At 45.6% G+C, this 19,869-nt stretch overlaps 1 protein-coding gene across 2 annotated transcripts in view; it reads left to right on the forward strand.

Annotated features, from left to right (window-relative positions):
• The first annotated feature begins 547 nt into the window (after positions 1 to 547).
• Positions 548 to 19,869, forward strand: part of Brf1 (BRF1 RNA polymerase III transcription initiation factor subunit) — a 52,443-nt gene continuing 33,121 nt past the window's right edge. For both annotated transcript variants that reach the window (XM_041633064.1, XM_041633066.1), the window contains exons 1-3: positions 548 to 1,062; positions 7,330 to 7,410; positions 14,063 to 14,236. In XM_041633064.1, the coding sequence (XP_041488998.1) occupies positions 879 to 1,062; positions 7,330 to 7,410; positions 14,063 to 14,236 (439 nt within the window). In that variant the 5' untranslated portion in view covers positions 548 to 878. The remainder of the gene's footprint in view (positions 1,063 to 7,329; positions 7,411 to 14,062; positions 14,237 to 19,869) is intronic.

The following is a 19,869-nucleotide window of genomic DNA, read 5'->3' on the forward strand; positions in this document are numbered from 1 at the left end:
TCGTTGTCAGGAACAGGGAGTGCTAGAGATAATTTAGCGCTGAGGGGACCAAGCGTCCACCTTACCAGGGTGCAGCGGAGTCAGAGAGAACACTCCCTGGGACCTCTCATAACTCGGCCCCGCCCGCAGTTCTTGGTCCAGCCTTAGGGCGTGCTTACGCCCCAGGCTCCTCCCACGACGTCGATCCTCCAGGCCCCTCCCACAGTCCGTTGTCCCTACCAAAGCAGCCCCACCACGACCCTGGGCCAGGCCTTGGAAGCGCTCAAGCACCGCCAACAAGCCCTTCCCACTACTTTGTTTCCAGAATCCCTCTTTTCAGACGTTTCTCTCCCCTTAGGCCCCGCCCACGGCCCTCTTGACGGCGGCTCCGCCTTCAAGCTCCTCCCATACCTCTTGGGGCTCTTCCCAGGCCCCGCCCACAGTGCTATCCGGGCCCCATCACGCTAAGCCCCGCCCCCGCTACAGGCTCCTCCCACAGTTCTGACTCTTCTCAGGCTCCTCCCACGGCCCTTGTCTGGTCCTGGGCGGCGCTAACCGATTCCGTCCCGCCCTCCTCGCCGAACCGCAAGTCCCCTCTGCCGGCTGGTGGTCCGCCTTACGGACGTTCCCTCCAGGCGGACCTTGAGGTTGGCGGTTCGGTCCCACTGTCCCGACGCGTTCCGAGTTCCTTTCTTGGTCTCGCGGCTCAGCCGTTGGAGGCGGCGAGGCTGAGACGCGCGTGGCGAATCTGCCACGACGAATCGGCGGGCGTGGCGCCGGCGACCTCGCGAGAGTGCGGCTCAGACGGAGGCGGTGCGACGGGGCTTGCGGTCTAAGGGCCGCGGGCGGAGAGCGGGCAGCGGAGCGGCGGGGGGCCGGGAGGGCCCCGCGGCTCCACCATGACGGGCCGCGTATGCCGCGGGTGCGGCGGCACGGATATCGAGTTTGACGCGGCGCGCGGCGATGCAGTGTGCACGGGCTGCGGCTCGGTGCTCGAGGACAACATCATCGTGTCCGAGGTGCAGTTCGTGGAGAACAGTGGCGGCGGCTCGTCGGCGGTCGGCCAGTTCGTGTCGCTGGACGGTAGGTCCTACTGCGCGGGGAAACGGGAGCGGGCAGGGCTGACTGTGCCAAATGAGTGAGAAGTCGAGGCAAGCGGAGAAACTGAAGCAGATCGTCCTGCCAAGAGCAGTCAGGCAGGGAAACTGAGGCAGGGACCAGCCAGGAACTTGCAGGCAATCTCCCGCTGTATCCCGTACACTGACGTGAGTTCCGTGAACCTCCCGGTCCAAGCGTCGCGGTCTGGTTCAACGGAGGCCGTCAGGCAGGGTCCCTGAATCTGGTAGGCTCGGTTTTCAGGCTCGCATCTGATGCACGTTCCGTTTTCCCGGTTGGCCACTCTGACAGGTGTGCATTGCCCTAAGGGCTTAGAAGAAGGTATGCCCTACCTCAATTCTTTGCCTAGTCCTTATTATTGTAGGGTTGTTTCCTAACCGTTGAGTGAGGAGAGTCTGTGGTGAATTTTACTTCTAAGTCCTTCTTTGTATATATGATTCACCGAGCAGAAGTTACTCATCTTGACCAAAGGTTTTACATTTTGAAACACTCCAATTGGTCGTTTTCTTTGATTGTTCTTTTGCCATGAATCTAAAATGTCTTTGTTTGAGTCACTACATTTGTATTCTAAAAGTTATTGTTTACATTGTAATGTAGTTTTGTTTTTATATTCTGTATACTGGGGATCTAATCCAGGGCCACTGGCATACTAAGCACTCCCCAATCCTATGCCAATGGAAGCCTGGGCCACATTTTGAGTTGTGCCTTGTGGAAAATGATGATGTTCCTTTCTTGCTTGAATGTGGAGGTCGTTTTCCACACAATTTGCTGAAAGTTTTTTTCTTTACATGGAATTACCATTGTACCTTCAGCAGAGCACTGTATGCAGTCTTGTGGGTCAGATTCTGGGTTCTGTTTTGCATCCATCCTTACATTTTGTTTACATTTTAATGTCTTGAGATCAGATATTGTGAGCCATCCAGCTTTTGTCTTCCTTTTAGAATAGTAGATTTGTAGTCACTTTCCCTTCTGTTCCCTTCTGTTGTAGAGTAATTGTGTGTGTGTGTGTGTGTGTGTGTGTGTGTGGTTCAGGGACTAGAACCCAGTTTTGCTCATGTTAATCAAGTTTAATGTGCTCTGCCATTGAACTTAATCAGTAGTGCATGCAGGCATTGAGCTTGTAGTTCTCCTGCTTCAGCCTCCTAAGTAGTTGGATTTATGAGCCTGTACTACCAGACCTCACTTCTTTTTGTGTTTTGAGACAAGGTAGACTATGTAGACTGACTGGCCCAGACTTTCAGTATTCTCTCTGCCTCAGCCTCTCAAGTGCTGGGATTACAAGCGTGCACCATCAGCCCCCGTATGGCTGATCCTGTGTGTGTGTGAACATATATGTATGTACAGGCGTGCATGCATGTGTGGGTGCTTGAGTGAGGAGACCCAAAGTTGGCATCAGGTACCTTCCTTGATAAGTGTACACTTTATTAAGGCAAGGTCTTTTGCTGAACTGGTTACTGTAGCCAGTTTGCCCTAGGATTCATTCCCTCTCAGCCTCCCAAGTCTAGGTGATAGGTGGCTGCCATACCAGACCAACTTCTATGTGAGTTCTGGGGTCTGCATTTTAGTCATGCTTGCACAACAAGCAGTTAATCCACTGAGCAATCTCCCCAACTCCTGTGGCAGATTCTTGAGTCTGCTGTGAGTTCCAGAAGTAAATTCACTTGGGGTATTATCCTTTGGACATGCTTGTGGATTTTAGTCTCTGTTTACTTGGGATATTGGTCTGTAGTTTAATGCCTTGGGTGTCCAAGTAATACACTCCTGAAACAAGTGAGCAATGTCCTGTTTCTTTCTGGAAGGGACTGTGTCCAATGGACTCTTGCTTTTTTTTTCTTTCCTAGTTTCACTGTGTAACAAGTGGTCTACCACTGAGCTTTATCCCCAGCCCATGAGCCCATCTCCTAGATGCCTGTAAGATGTCTCTTTTCCTTGGATGTTAGTGTTGTGTCTGTGTTTCCCTTTGTTTTTCTTGCTGGTTTATCAGTTTTGTTGTTATTTCCAAAAAGCGTTGACTTGGTTTTGAACTTTCCCTTCTGCCTTTCCCTGTGGTATATTTCACCTGCTACACAGGTTCTTATTCTTTGTAGGTGACTTCCCAAAGGTGTCTTCAGGACTGCTGTCACAGTGGTTCTACTGCATTGTTTACACTCCTAAATAGCTGCCAAAATATTAATGCCTACTGGAGTGTTAACAACAGTAGTAACAGATCACTGTGGGAACAGATGTCTAGGGCTCTCCATGGGAAGGCATTTTCCTAGGTGCATCCATGGCTTGGTAACAATGTGTTATGCTAACTGTGCCCTCATAACATTAGGAAAAGTAGTGTGGAGCCAGGGTAGAGTGAGGTCTTACCATGCATCCTGGAGATCATGCTCCAAAGTCTTAAGTGAAACTCAGTTGGGCTCTTAGGTGGCATCTCCAGGGAGAAGCACTCCAGCAACAAGCCGTGGATGCCCTGGGGAATGCACTGTGGGGTCATGATTTTTTTTTTTCCAAGACAGGGTTTCTCTGTAGCTTTGGAGCCTGTCCTGGAACTAGCTCTTGTAGACCAGGCTGGCCTCAAACTCACAGAGATCTGCCTGCCTCTGCCTCTCGAGTGCTGGGATTAAAGATGTGCACCACCACCACCGGCTGGAGTCATGAATTCTTAACCTTAGTAGAAGGTGCAAGTTATACAAGAGGGAGGTGTCAGCTGCTTTGAACAGCCATCTTTCACATGACTACCTGTATACCCCACTCCCCAAATCAGCATGATAACACAGGCAGGAAACAGACTTGTCCCATTTCCTGCCCTCATAGGTCCCTGGTGCTCCTTGCTCATCTTGGTCTTCCTCTAGCTTCAGTGTAAAACTGTTTCTTCATTGGTGGCTGTCTTGTAGGTTCTAAAACATCTGTCTCTCTTCTAGATATCTTTGCCTACAGTAAGTTAAGCTGCACACTTCACAGTTTACTCTAGAATATGTGCTTAATACACTAAAGTGAGTGATGAGGGTCCTGCAACAGGAGGTTCCTGGTTATGGAAACTTACCACCCTATACTCGTGATTAGATTTCAGAGACTTTTTCAAGAAGCCTGTGCCAAGGGAAGTACTGGGCATCATGACTGCAGGTTCAGATCCCAAATACAAGGCAGTGGGTAGCTGGAGAAGTTGGAATTTGAGCCATACTATGAGAGTCTGGGCTTACCTTTAATGAGTAAGGATGATAGGGCAAAGCAGGGTTTTCCATAATACACACTTCCCAGCATGTACCATATCCTCTGAGGCTCCTTTGTAGTGAATGGTGACCCTTGTGCTTCTTCTCCTTCCCAACACTTGGGACTATTCTCAGAATGCTCGTTGCAGAGAGTGCTCCTGCACCAATCCACCTGTGGCTCTTGCCTCCTCAGGGTTCATCCTCTCCTGTCCTGGGAGCAGTGAACCTTGTTAGTAGGCTGAATGTACTCCCCGAGGTTCCAATAATCAGACTTGCTTATGCTGTTTGGGGTAGAACCCAGGGCCTTATGTGCTGAGCAGGTACTCCGAGCCCACTAATCAGAACTTAACATTTTTATTACATTTATTTATGTGTATATGTGCTTGCCACTCTGCGTGTGTGTAGAATTCAAAGACTGACTTAAGGAAGTTGGTTCTCTCCACCATCTAGGTTCTTAGCTATCTTAACTTGGACAGCAGACTCCTTTAGCTGCTGAGCCGTCTCACCTGCAGAGAACCTTTTCTTAGTTTTGTTTTGTTTTTCAAGACAGGGTTTTTCTGTGTAGCTTTCCTGGAACTTGCTCTATGGATCAGGATGACAGATCTATTGATCTGCCTGCCTCTGCCTCCTGAGTGCTGGGATTATAGGAGTGGTGGCTTTTTTTTTAAGGGGGGCGGGTCTTGCTCTGTAGCCCAGGCTGGCCTCAAAGTTTCTATCTAGCCTTCTATATCAAATCAGTACAGTTGTAAAGACTTTCTATTCTGGAAACCTAGGTCTAATCCAGCATATGAGGGTGGCATTGTCTGTTCCAAAGTACCTCCAGTCTGTTTATACCCATGTTGTCTTGGGTTCAACCCTCTCTGCTCTTTGCTAAGTCTGAGGCTCTTCCGCAAGAGACCTGTGATTGTATATTTCTTCTTCATTGTCCACAAGGGGGCAGACTCTGCCAAGCCCATCTATGCTGTACTTTCAGCCTGTATTTTTTGTTACAGAAACTTGTGGAAAGTACCAAATGTCCGCTGGGCATAGTAGTGCACATCTATAGTCTGAGTGCTTGGGAGGCTAGGTTCTAGATCAGCCTTTGCTCTATAGTGAAACTTTGTCTGGAAGAAAGGAAAGAAAAGCAAAACACCCAATGTTTTTAGAAGTAGAGAACATCTGAAATTTGAAGATCTAGGCAAATTTGTAGTTGGCAGTTCCATCAAGAGGTCATATTTGGCCTTTCTTCTTTCATACTTGAGGAAGCCTGAGTCAGCCAGCACCTTAACCTAATGTGACATTTGCTGAGTAAGTGCTTTTCATACCACGTTTCCTCTTGCTGCACACATGTGGAGGGGTGGCAGGAACAAGAATCAGAAGGTGACTCCTAGAGTCACTAAAAGTAGAACAGCCCAGGCAGAAGTGTGGGGGTCCCAGTGTGGGAGGTGGACTGTGCCTGTGGAAGTGGCAGTGATTAGTGACTTTGCAGTGTGCTCTGTGGAGCTGGAGTGAAGAAGTGCAATGATTGCAGTAAGCATTCATCTCAAGTGGAATGGGGATGGGGGAATTTAGGGAATGAAGTTAGGTCTTGCTGTGTATCTCACATTGGCCTGCAGCTCCTGATCCATGTACTTTTTTTTGGGGGGGGGGTTCGAGACAGGGTTTCTCTGTAGCTTTGGAGCCTGTCCTGAAACTAGCTCTTGCAGACCAGGCTGGCCTCAAACTCGCAGAGGTCCACCTGCCTCTGCCTCCCGAGTGCTGGGATTAAAGGCGTGCGCCACCACCGCCTAGAGCCACTATTCTTTTTTTTTTAAACAGATTTATTTATTTATTTATTTATTTATTATGTATACAACATTCTGCCTCCATGTACGCCCGCACGCCAGAGGAGGGCGCCAGATCTCATTACAGATGGTTGTGAGCCACCCTATGGTTGCTGGGAATTGAACTCAGGACCTCTGGAAGAGCAGCCAGTGCTCTTAACCACTGAGCCATCTCTCCAGCCCCACTATTCTTTTTAAATGTAATTTAAGTTTTGGTTTTTAGGATCTTATTTTTATTATTCTAAATTATGTGTGCATTTGTGTGTGGGTATGTACACATTAGTGCAGGTGCCCACAGTGGCCAGGGCTGTTGGCTTTCCCTGAAACTGGAGTCATATATAGGTGGTTGAGAACTGCTTGACTGGGAACCTATCTTAATCCTTTTTTATAGCAGTACTTGATCTTAACTGCTGAGCCATCTCTCCAGATCCCATGATTGACTTGTATTAAAAGTACATATCTACTTTAATTAGAGCAACAGAATGTGTTTTCTTTTTAAAAAAATATTTATTTATTTATTTATTTATTTATTTATTTATTTTGTATATAATATTCTGTCTGTGTGTATGCCTGAAGGCCAGAAGAGGGCACCAGACCCCATTACAGATGGTTGTGAACCACCATGTGGTTGCTGGGAATTGAACTCAGGACCTTTGGAAGAGCAGGCAGTGCTCTTAACCTCTGAGCCATCTCTCCAGCCCCATGTGTTTTCTTGATATTTTTTAAAATTACATTTATTTGCTGGGCAGTGGTGGCACATGCCTTTAATCCCAACACTCGGGAGGCAGAGGCAGGCGGATCTCTGTGAGTTCGAGGCCACCCTGGTCTACAAGAGCTAGTTCCAGGACAGTCTCCAAAGCCACAGAGAAACCCTGTCTCAAAAAACCAAAAAAAAAAAAAAAATTACATTTATTTATGGGAGGTGTCATGTGCATGTTTGGAGAAGTCAACTTGTAGAATCAGTTCTTTCCTTCTTCTGTGGGCTCCAGTTATCAAATGTGGAGATAAGAGCTCTTAGCTACTCAGTCATTTCATCAGTTCCTATTTTTTTCTCATGTAAAGGTTTGGGATGCCTCTGGTCAAGGCCAACATCTGTTTGCCAAGCAGAGCAAAGTCTTCTACTTAGCCTGCTGCTCTTCCTGTTAGAATGCTAGGTTCTCCTTTGTTCACAGTCAGTGAAAGGGGCATCGAGGCTTCTTTCCTAGGCTCTGGCTAACCTCTGTTTTTTATGTTTCCAGGTGCTGGCAAAACCCCAAGCCTAGGTGGTGGCTTCCATGTGAACTTGGGAAAGGAGTCAAGAGCACAGACCCTACAGAATGGTATTGCCCACTTCAACATTGCTGGCCATGGGTAGGACGGGGGGAGGTGGAACAGGGTACTAGGGTGAGGTAAAAGCAGATGAGTCCTCAGTTGTTGCTTCTGTTTTGGAGCACCCACTCTGCCCTACCCCACATCTTACCCTGTGGTGTGCTACTTTTTGCTACTCTCATAGGCCAGGTCCTGTAGCGCTCTGGTAAGTGTGCTCCCGCTCCCTCTTGGAAACATTTTGCAGTCTCCCGTAATGAAGGGCCCCCAGATGGTGCCAGCCTATAGTTGTTTGTTCCTGGTTTCCAGAAGATAGACATAGAACCAGCAAATTTATAGCCATATCACTGGCAGAAGTGACAATTCATTGTTTTATAAAAGCATCAATAATTCATAAGCTGAGCAGGCAGTGGTGGCGCACGCCTCTAATCCTAGCACTTGGGAGGCAGAGGCAGGCAGATCTCTGTGAGTTCGAGACCAGCCTGGTCTACAAGAGCTAGTTCCAGGACAGGGTCCAAAGCTATAGACAAACCCTGTCTAGAAAAAGCAAACAACAACAACAAAAAAGCATCAGTTCACAACTAAGAAGAGAAATGTCCATTCTGATCTTTTACTTGTTTTTAATTAGGTTGTTTGCCTTTATTGAATTTAAAAAGTTCTTTATATATTTTAGCTACAGTGTTTATTGTTTTGTTTTTTTGATACTGGGTCTCTATGTAGCTGTACCTGTCCTTACCTTAGATGAGGCTGACCTTGAACTCACAGAGATTTGCCTATCTCTGCCTCCCAAATTCTGGGATTAAGGACATGCACCAATAAACATGGTTTTAGCTACAAATCTATAAAAAAAATAAATACATACACTTTCACACTTTTTTTTATTATTTTTGTTTTGTTTTGTTTTTGTTTTTTGAGACAGGGTTCCTTTGTAGCTTTGGAGCCCCCTGGAACTTGCTCTGTAGACCAGGCTGGCCTCAAACACAAAGAGATCAACCTGTCTCTGCCTTCTGAGTTCTGGGATTAAAAGTATGTGCAACCACTACCCGGTGTGTGCACATGCACACGCACACAACCACACACACACACACACACAGACACACACACACACACACACTATTTATTTATTTGTGTGTATGTGTGTGTGTGTGTGTGTGTGTGTGTGTGCGCGCGCGCGCTTACCATAGCATATTTATGGACAACTTGCAGGAAATGGTTCTCTTTCTTCCACTATGTAAGTTCTGGGGATTGAACTCAGATCATCCATTTTGGCAGCAAGTACCTTTACCCACTGAGCCATCTTATCATCTTCCTATGACTCTTTTTTTTTAATTAATTAATTAATTTATTTATTTATTAAAGATTTCTGTCTCTTCCCCGCTACCGCCTCCCATTTCCCTCCCCCTCCCCCAGTCAAGTCCCCCTCCCTCGTCAGCTCAAAGAGCAATCAGGGTTCCCTGCCCTGTGGGAAGTCCAAGGACCACCCACCTCCATCCATGTCTAGTAAGGTGAGCGTCCAAACTGCCTAGGCTCCCACAAAGCCAGTACATGCAGTAAGATCAAAAACCCATTGCCATTGTTCTTGAGTTCTCAGTATTCCTCATTGTCCGCTATGTTCAGCGAGTCCGGTTTTATCCCATGCTTTTTCAGACCCAGGCCAGCTGGCCTTGGTGAGTTCCCGATAGAACATCCCCATTGTCTCAGTGTGTGGGTGCACCCCTCGCGGTCCTGAGTTCCCTGCTCATGCTTCCTATGACTCTTACCATATATATGTTACAGAAAAATTTCTCGTGTTCCATGAGCTGTCTTTTCACTACTTTTCCTTATCTCATTATCTGATGGTATAAAATAAAAGATTTATTTTATCTATTTATATTTTATAATTTATTTAACTTTATTTTATGTGCATTGGTGTATTGGTGTGACGGTTTCAGATGCGCTGAAACTGGATTTACAGACAGTTGTGAGCTGCCATGTGGGTGCTGGGAATTGAACCCTGGTTCTCTGGAAAAGCAGCCAGTGCTCTTAACCACTGAGTCATCTCTCCAACACCAAGAAAATTGATTTTAAAATGTTTATGGGTGTTTTATCTGCATGCATGTTTGTGCACCATGCATGTGTCTGGTGCTCTGGAAGGCCAGAAGAGGGTTTCAGATCTGGAACTGGAGTTAAAGAAGTTTGTGAGCCACTGTGTAGACACTAGGAACTCTGCAAAAGCATTAACCACTTTTTTTTTAAAGATTTATTTATTTATTATATATACTGTATTCTGCACCAGATCTCATTACAGATGGTTGTGAGCCACCATGTGGTTGCTGGGAATTGAACTCAGGACCTTCGGAAGAACAGGCAGTGCTCCTAACCTCTGAGCCATCTCTCCAGCCCGCATTAACCACTTTTAACAGCTGAGCCATCTTTCCAGCTCCTTGGTGCTGTCATTTGAGGCACATTTTCTTTTTTCATTCTGATGGTGTCCAGCTTATTTTATGCCTTATCTTGTTAGTCACTGATTCTTAGGGGTCTGGGGAGACAGCTCAATGGGTAAAGTGCTTGCTGTATAAGTATAAGGTCCTGACTTAGGGTCCCCAGTTGAGCATATAAAAGGCTGAGCATGGTGATGTGAACCTGCCACCCAGGCACTGAAGAAACAGACAGGTAGAATCTAGGGCCTCAGTGGACAGCCGGACTAGCCAAAGTGAGAAGCTTAGTAAGAGGCACCTTATCAAAAAGATAAGGAGCTGAGTGTTAGAGGACTTGCCCTGTGTCTATCTCTGGCCTTCACAGGTGTTATCACTGGTGTGAATGTGCAGGCTCACACCCCAAACTATGATTATACCTTCTGCTGTCTGGGGTTGGCCATCTGGCTTGCTTGTTGTGTTTTGAGGTTGTTCCTTGTAAGAGTCTGGGTCCAGCTTCCATTTTATGTGTGCATATCCAGTGTTTCTGTGGAAAACCAGTTGGCACCCTCCTTGTTGAGAATCATTTCCAGGCCCTCTGTTCTGTTCTGCTGGGCTGTATGGATTTTGTTTATTAGGTTTGTGGTGAATTTGATATTGGGAGGTGTATATACCTTTTAGAATTCTTTCTTGGAAGTGCTGTGTCAATTATTCTGAGTTGCTATGTTGCTTGTTTCCCTCCCCTTTCCTTCCTGCTTTTTCTTTTTTGAGACAGAGTCTGTCATTTTTCCTTAGTTGTTCTATAAATTTATACTTATAAGTCTAGAAAGACTCAGTCAAATATTGGGGTGAAAACCTAATATAGATCAAAGTAGGGGTGGAGGAATGACCAGTTGACCTTCGCTCCGCACTTCCTAGACCAAAAGGGATGAAGCCATTGAATCTCCAAGTCCCTCCTCACTCCTTCTTGTATCTCTCTATCCGTATCCTGGTTCCTCCATGTTCTCTATGACCAATTTTGTCAACTAGTCGCTGGCTCTGCCCAGGATTCGATGTTAACTTTATCAATACAATCTTGGGTTGTTACAGTGTGATCAAATATCCTGCAGTAAGAGTCTTGTGTATCACAGACTGGCCTAAAGTTCACAATCCCCCTGCCTCACCCAGTGCTGGGCTTGTAAGGCCTGTACCACCACATCCCTTGAATTTCAGTAGGAATTTTAGAGTCTGTGTTCAGTTTCTGCCAGGAAATCAGCTGGGGTTTGGAGAGGATTGTCTTAATCTGTAGATTGTTGTGGGGAGTATGGTTACTTGAATCGTCCTAAGTCTTATGGGATTAACTTTTCATTAATTTGAATTTTTAGAGTTTCAGATTTGGATTTATTTTGTTAACTTTCCAATGGAAAAACTGCCCAGATTCTGGTTGGGGTTACATTGAATCTGTAGATCAAATTATAGGAGTTTGCTATGTTGATCTTAAAATGTAAACTTGTAAAGTTTCTTATTTTAGCAACCACACAGGCTCTGAGCAGACATTATTGGTCCTTGCTTGCCACCTTTATTCTTACTTATTCTCAAAACTTTGCTGTATTATTTTCATATGTTGCTGGGCTCCCCAAAACTGCTGAGGCTAGGTAGGCTTGACTCATTGCTGATCTCGGTGTAAAAGGGTCAGTGTTTTGCTTATAGGAATGATGTCATTGAGTATGTCATTTGTGGTTTTGTATCTACTACAGTGATCATATGGATTCTGTTTGTTTGTGGTGTGCTGGCAAGCCCTGGCCTAGGAGTGTAGAGTTTGAGAATAGGTCTAAACTTGAGCAGGTGACCCTAAAGACTACTATCTTAGCTATTTTGTGGAATTTTCCAAACACTAGCTAGATAGTGGGTGGCAGGCTTAAACTCAGTGTAGTCTTCTGTTACTGTGGGTTTCTGGGCCCAAAGTAGCCTTTGCTCTGCCTCTCTCTGGTGTGCTACTACTGTATGCTGATAAGACTAGCTGATTATTGGCAGTTGGTCAGGTGTTGGCCATGCCCTGAAATGGGCTATTGTTATTGTTGGCTGTGAGTAGTGTCCTAGCCCTTAGTTCTTATCAAAGAATCAGAGAAACCAGTATTTAACATTTTGTGGATGAATTGGAAGTTGCCTATAGTGTCAGAGGAGGAAAGGGATTAGGGTCCTGAAGATGCTAGTGGGACAGTTCTTGCCATCCACATCCTCTCCATATCCTAGGGTATATCTTGTGTCCGGAGGGCCCTCTCTATTCCTGGTGCCCACCAGGTCAGCAGCTCTCCCACAGATCTATACCACTGGACTTTTGGGATGCCTTTGCTCTGTTTGTAAGTGGAGATGCTGAGTCTCCTGTCTGCAGTGCAGTGCACATACAGACACAGGTCCTGGCTACAGTGCTTCTGCAGTCCCTAGAAGGGCCTGGTGCTCTCAAAATCTCCTGTAGTGTGCCTGACTTTGCCATTGCTCCTCCTTTTGCCGGTGTGCAGGGGACAGATCACTAGGCTGTTAGTCTGGCCAAGCAGCTGGCTCTTGGAGGAAAGCCTGACCAAGGGTTGTTCAGGGCTGGATTAGGCAGAGAGGCCATTCTGGGAAGGATCAGGCAGATGGCTTGAGTCTTGTGCTCTTAGGACAAAGGTAGTGCTTGGCACATAGTTGTGGGAGACTCATTCCTGCCAAACACTCCAGGCCTCAAGGAATCTCCAGAAGAGGCATAGCCACTGTGAATGTACTGCTCCAAAGTGAAATGTGGTACATGAGGAACGGGCTTTTCTGTTTTGTGGGGTTTTTTGTTTGGTTTGGTTTGGTTTTTGGTTTTTCAAGATGGTTTCTCTGTGTAACAGTTCTAGCTGTCCTGGAACTAGCTCTTGTAGACCAGTCTGGCCTCAGACTCACAGAGATTCACCTGCCTCTGCCTCCCAAGTTCTGCGATTAAAGGTGTGTGCCATACTGCCTGGCTATAATACATTCTGTTTTGTATCAGTATTATCACCTTGCAACAATTCTTTTTAAAAAATATTTATTCATGTATTTTATGTATATGAGTGCTCTGCCTTCATGCACATCAGCACCCATTACAGATGTTGTGAGCCACCTGATGTGGTTGTGCGAATTGAACTCAGGACCTCTGGAAGGGCAGTCAAGTGCTTTTAACTGCTGCACTATCATCTCTCCAGCCCCTTGGGTTTTTTTGTTCTGTTTTTGTTGTTTGTTTTTTTAAAGATTTATTTATATAGTGTTCTGCCTGCACACCAGAAGAGGGCGCCAGATCTCATTATAGATGGTTGTGAGCCACCCTGTGCTTGTGGGAAATGAACTCAGGACATCTGGAAGAGCAGCCAGTCTCTTAACCTCTGAGTCATTTCTCCAGCCTAACAAATAGGGTTTTATGACATGTGAAAAATTAGGAAACCAATATTTGGTGTTCATAATGAAAATTGATTAGAATGTTCAAACTGAGTTAAAAAAAACTTAGGACAAAGGATATCTATCTATCTATCTATCTATCTATCTATCTATCTATCATTTTTGAATTACCAAATACTGAACCTAAGGCCTTGTGTGTTCTAAGCAATTTCTCTACCACTGAGCTCCATCTCCAACCCTCATTTTACTTAAACAAACAAACAAACTTATTTCATGTGCTTGCATGTATGTCTGTGTACCATATGGGTGCTGGAAATCAAATTTGGGTTGTATGGAAGAACAGCCAATATTCTTAGCCACTAAGCCATCTTTCCAGCCTAGTTTTACTTTTTTTTTTTTTTAAATCTATGACAGGGTTTCTTTTTCTTGGCTCTCCTAGAACTTGCTTTGTAGACGAGGCTGGCCTCAAATTCATAGAGATCTACCTGCCTCTGCCTCCCGAGTGCTGAGATTAAAGGCGTGCGCCACCACTGTCCATCCTATTTTATTTTTTTAAGAGAGGGTCTCACCAAGTTTCTCTGGCTGGCTTTGAACTCATTGGATAGCCTACGCTGGTTCTTTTTGTTCATTTGTTCAAGACAGGGTCTTTAGTGCTGACTGTCCTAGAAATCACTATGTAGACCAAGCTGGCTTCAAACTGACAGAGATTTGCTTGCCTCTGCTAAGATTAAAGGCATGAGCCATCATACCTGGCCAAGGCTGGTCTTGAAATTGTGATCCTCTTCCCTCAATCTCTCAAGTAGATTGTGTCTACACTAACAGTCTTTGCTCCAGTCTTAAACTGTAAAGTGCTCTTGTTGAGACTTGTGACTGGAGGTCATTCTGGATTCCATCCTAGGACGGCGCCACATCCACCACTTGGGGAGCCAACTGCAGCTGAACCAGCACTGCCTGGACACAGCCTTCAACTTCTTCAAGATGGCTGTAAGCAAGCATCTGACCCGAGGACGGAAAATGGCCCATGTGATTGCTGCCTGCCTCTACTTGGTTTGCCGAACTGAAGGCACACCTCATATCCTTTGTTATGGAAGCCCCTCTTGGTTCTTGAGTGATGATTCAAATGTTGATTTAGAAGTTGCAGGAGTTTGGCTTTGCTGTTAACATCAATTTCTTTTTTTTTGATTTATTTATTTATTGTGTATACAGTGTTTTGTCTGTCTGTTTGCTTGCTGGCCAGAAGAGGGCACCAGATCTCATTACAGATGGTTGTGAGCCACCATGCAGTTGCTGGGAATTGAACTCAGGACCTCTGGAAGAGCAGTCAGTGCTCTTAACCTCTGAGCCATCTCTCCAGCCCCCCATCAATTCCTTTATTGGATGTCTGGTCCCAGCTGATGCAGGACTCCCTCTCTAAGCTGCTGTCTTAGTTAGGTCTTAGTGTTTCTATTGCTGTGAAGAGACACCATGACCTAAAGGAAAACATTTAATTGGGGATGTCTTACAGGTTCAGATGTTTAGTCCATTACCATCATGGCAGGAAGCTTGGTGGCAAATAGGCAGACATGGTGTTTGAAAGGTAGCTGGGAGTTCTATATCTGGATCAGTAGGCATCAGAGAGAGAGTGTGTGTGTGCCCTGGGCCTGCTTGAGCTTCTGAAACCTCAAAGCTCACCCCCAGTGACATAGTTCCTCCAGCAAGGCCACACCTCCAGAAATGCCACTCCCTGAATCTGTGGGGGCCATTTTCATTCAAACTACCTCAGCTGCCATGGTGGGTGTAGTCAGGCTAAACTGTTAAGTCCCTGCCACTTTTGGATGGCAGAGGACAGCTCATGACTCCCTCCTCCCCCCTTTTGCAGCTTTGTTTCTTGAGGTTTCAGGTCTAATTCTCCTGTGCTCTTCCAGACACTCTAATTCCTGAGCTCTGTCTGCAGCACAAATGTCAGGAATTCCATCTTTTGTCCTGCAGAGTCTTCTGTCAGTAACTCCAGCTTCCTCTAGTGCTTTCTACTATACATTGCTGTCATATATGCACTGCTTATAGTGACTTTTTTCCATCATTCCAGGGACCTTGGTGTGCTGCTGTCCCTCCCTCTGGCTGCCTCGCACCTTGAACTTGTTAGGTCAGTTGGTTTCTATTTTGTTTACTCTGCCTGCCCCATCAGGCTTTTAAGTAATCTTTGCTTCCTGTTCATCCATCTACTTACCCTTTTGGTTAGAGACAGTTCCTAGACTTTATCTTTTAACCCAGTCCTTTTATTTTTTTGATGTGTGTGTGTGTGTGTGTGTGTGTCAGGGAGGTGTGGCACACGTGCTTCAGGGCATATTGGGATGAAGTGAACCATTTGTAGAGTCAGTTCTCTTCCTCTACCGTGTAAGTCCAGGAATCAAATTCGAGTTGTCAGGTTTGGTGGCGAGTACCTTTCCCCACTGAGTTATCGCCTTGTCCTCTTCACTTGCGTTTTTGAGTCAGGATCGTTCACTGAAGTTACTTTCCTGTCATCTGTGCTTTGCTCTGCAGAGCAGCAGATGACCTTGGGAATAGAAGAGCAGTGGTGCCTGGCTTTCCTACTTCAGCTGGCACAGCTGTCCTTGGCAGGAGGGAGAATCAACTGTGCTTGGGCTGCTGTCCCCAGAGCCATCAGGATTCTAGGCTGCACAAATGTACTTAGAAGCCCAGAACTTGAAGTGTGATGGTAGTTGCCTTGGCAGGTGACTGTGTCATCTTCAGGACCATCTCAAAGTATCAGTGCTATGCATAAAGTGGGTATCAGCATGGACAGCACGCACCAGTGATAGATAGGGAACAAGACAGCAGATATTAGTATGTAGACAATAGGGTTTTGGGTTGTTGGGCATCAATACTGTGTAGATGGCAGACTCAGTCTTGTTAGTAGGGAGTGGGGAGTTGCTCGTCCTGGTTGCAGATAGAGTTCAGGCTTGCTTGCTGCATTCTTAGTGCCTTTGCCTGACGTAGCATCCTGAGAGCTCCTTCTCTGGAAGTGCTGTGGTTGGGCTGAGAAGAACCTTACTGAATGGCACTGTGCAGGGAACAGTCATTTAGAACAAGAGGGCCCAGGAGATGTGAGAAGTGGACTATGGTGAGTGCTAGGCTAGTTTTTCTTCGTCATCTCTTGGGGTCTTGTAATGGCAGTATTAGTTGGGTGGTTTCCCACTGAACCATTCATCTGCTGTCATGAACACAGATCTTTTTGTCAGATTGCACATAGAGGGGCTATTTCTCTTGTTGCTGTCTTTGGATATCTATAGAAACATTTCATATGTGAGGCTGTATAAACAAATTTCATAGCTGGGCCTGGAGATACAGGCTTGTAATCTCAGCTTCAGGAGGCTGAGGCAAGAGGATCTCAAGTTCAAGGTCAGCCTGAACTGAGCATGAGTTCAAGAATAGTCTGGGTATCTTAGTCAGGGTTTCTACTACTGTGACCAAACGCTATGACCAAAAAGCAAGTTGGGAACTGGGCAATGGTGGCGCACGCCTTTAATCCCAGCACTCGGGAGGCAGAAGCAGGTGGACCTCTGTGAGTTTGAGGCCAGCCTGTCTAAAGAGCAAGTTTCAAGGCAGCTGGGGCTATTACACAGAGAAACCCTGTCTCGAAAAACCAACAGGGGCTGGAGGGCGAGTTGGGGAGGAAAGGGTTTATTTGGCTCACACTTCACATCACTATTCATCACTGAAGGAAGTCAGGACAGGAACTCAGCAGGGCAGGATTCTAGAGGCAGGAGCTGATGCGGAGGCCGTGGAGGGGGTGCTGCTTACTGGCTTGCTTCCCATGACTTGCTTAGCCTAGTTTCTTACCCAGGACCAACAGCCCAAGGATGATGGTACCACCTGCCATGGGCTAGGCCCTCCCCTATTGTCACTAATTGAGAAAGTGCCTCACAGCTGGATCTGGATTCTCACATCTGAGACTCCTTCCTCTCTGATGACTCTAGTGTGTGTCAAGTTGACACACAAAACCAGAGAGTACACAGGGTAACTTAGACCCTGCATGTAGCTCAAATGTGAACTATAGGGAATAGGCTAGGGCTTTAGCTTAGTGGTAGAGAGCTGTATGTGCCCGGTCCTAGATTCAAGCCTCCATGCTAAAAGCAAGAGAGCAAGGAATAGAAAGAAAAAATAAATTCCATTTTGCTCTAGTTCTGCTTCATTTATTTAAATCTCTAAACTTGAACCCTATGGAGAATCTCAGTTTAAATCAGATCTTGTCTGTTAATGTTCTTCCACTAAGCACAGCCAGTCAGAGGTCGTGGTTGGCCATTAGCCTGTTCTGTTTACAGAGAAACTGACTCTGACCTCCAACACTGACTGCCTTGGCACTCTAAGACTGTCAGAACTATGGATGGCCTGAGGGAGTCTCACAGGCCTCCCTAGCCCTCCTGAAAGTCCCACCTCTAGCAGCTTTTCATTTCCCACTCTGCTGTGTTTATTTCTCCTTAACAGCTGGAGCCGGAGTCTGGCTGAGCACAAGTATCACCTGTCAGGATGTGATAGACCCAGATGGGGTCACAAAGTGGTCCCACCCCTTGGAATTTGGGGTTCTTGCATGCCTTGTCCAGACCTTGTCTCTTCTCTTTACTTAAGAAACTCCAGCATCCATGTTAGAGGTAGAGGGGCTAGGAGGACATAGTGCCTCTAGTCACTTTTTGGAGGACCTGCATAGACTTCCCAGCAGCTGGATGATTTTTCCTACCAAGAAAAACAGTCACTTTGGTTGAAAGTTGAATTCTAGTATCTTTAAAATTATATAAAATATAAATTATATAAAATCATTCACAATAAAGTTATGGCAGAAATTTTATATAATTTTAAATGATTTTCAAACACAACAGAGTTGAAGTAATTGAACTTTCCCATGAACAGCCACCCTCTCCTCCCATCAACTTTCTGCCACTTATTTATTTATTTATTTATTTATTGTGTATACAATATTCTTTCTGTGTGTATGCCTGAAGGCCAGAAGAGGGCACCAGACCTCATTACAGATGGTTGTGAGCCACCATGTGGTTGCTGGGAATTGAACTCAGGACCTTTGGAAGAGCAGGCAATGCTGTTAACCTCTGAGCCATCTCTCCAGCCCCCATGTCCTTTAGCATCTTATTTTTGACACAGTTCAAAGCAAGCAGTAGGGCTCAGCCCACTCCACTGCCCCAGTCTTGCCGATAGACAAGATTAGATCTGGAGGTAAAATTGACATAAAATAAAATGAGTAGCTCTTCCTTTACTAGTTGGTAAGTTCTGAGCAGTCTATACACCTCTTTGTCTGCCTACACCCCTTCAGTCAGACCCTGCCTCTCCAGCCCCCAAAGGCTGCCATCATTCTTCTGTCCTTCAACTGTAGACTTGCTGTCTTATTCTGGGATGTCCTTTTTTTTTTAATTTAATTTTATTTTTTTCAAGACAGTGGCTTTTGGAGCTGGGATGTACTTTAAATATAGGCACATGGCCTAAGCTCTTTGCTCTAAGCTTTTTGTTACTTGGCAACCTTTGTATTTGTTATGTTGTTTCCCCACTATAGTCACTGTATTTATAAGACAGTATTTAGCCTTCTGTTGACGGATCTCTGCGTTGGTCCCAGTATGAGGCTATTTTGAATGAATTTCCTGTGAGCATGCTTATGCATGTCTTTTGTGGGTGAATGATTTTGTCTCGGGTAAATGCATCAGACTGGAATAGCTGGGTTAGAGGTGGGCCTGTACTTTGTCTTATAAGAAACCTGCAAACTGTCCCCATAGGCTGTGCCCTGTCAGTCTGTGGATAGTGTAGGGGCTAAAGGTGTCTATACCCTTGTTAACATTTGGTGTTACGAGTGCCCTGATAGGTTTTTATGATCCCTCGGTGCAGTATTTTTTTTTTTTCATGTGTGCATGAGCTGTTTATCTCTCTTTATGAAGTTTTTACTCACAAGCTTTGCCCATGTTTTGGTTTCTATGTTATTCTTATAAAATTATGTATATTTAAAAATCTATTATTTGTGTATCTCTGTGTATGTATACAGGCATGTGTATCACATGGACATTGTGGAGTTCAGAAGACAACTTTAAGAAGTCACTTTCCTTCTTTTACCATGGGTTCCTAAGGTCACACTCAGGTTTTCAGGTTTGCATAGCACATGTCTTTACTAGCTATACCATCTAAACTCCTTCCCCCTTATCTTCTAGAGATGAACTGTTTCTCCCAGGCTGGCCCTGAACTAGAGTTTAAGTGATCTTGCTTCAGACCCCTAGGTGTTGGAACTATGTGTGACAACTACCTTTCTTTGCTTTGTTTGTTTTCGTTTGTCTGAGATAAGGTCTCTAGTGGCCCTGGCTGTCCTGGGTCTAGCTAGACCATGCTGGCCTTGAACTCACAGAGGTCCACCTGCCTCTACCTCCCAAGTGCTAGGATTAAAGGCATGTGCTACCATGCCTGGCCTGCCTATTAATTTTTATTTAATTAAAAATTGTTTTGAGATTTATTTTCATTGTATGTGCATTCTGCCTCCCAGGTGCTGAGATTAAAGGTGTTGAATCACCACCGCCTGGCAACAGCAAGTGCTTTTAGCCACTGAGCCATCTCTGCAGCCTGTATAATTTTTTTACTGTGTAGCACTGCGAATGGATGCAGTGCCTTGCACATGTTAAGCACAGTTTACTACTGGACTGCACCTATAACCAGTAGCTTAACTTCACTGACAAGTGACTT

Source organism: Microtus oregoni, unplaced genomic scaffold, assembly GCF_018167655.1.
Source record: "Microtus oregoni isolate MIOR12 unplaced genomic scaffold, Mior012 000043F_ref0000047, whole genome shotgun sequence".
Classification (NCBI taxonomy): Eukaryota; Metazoa; Chordata; class Mammalia; order Rodentia; family Cricetidae; genus Microtus; species Microtus oregoni.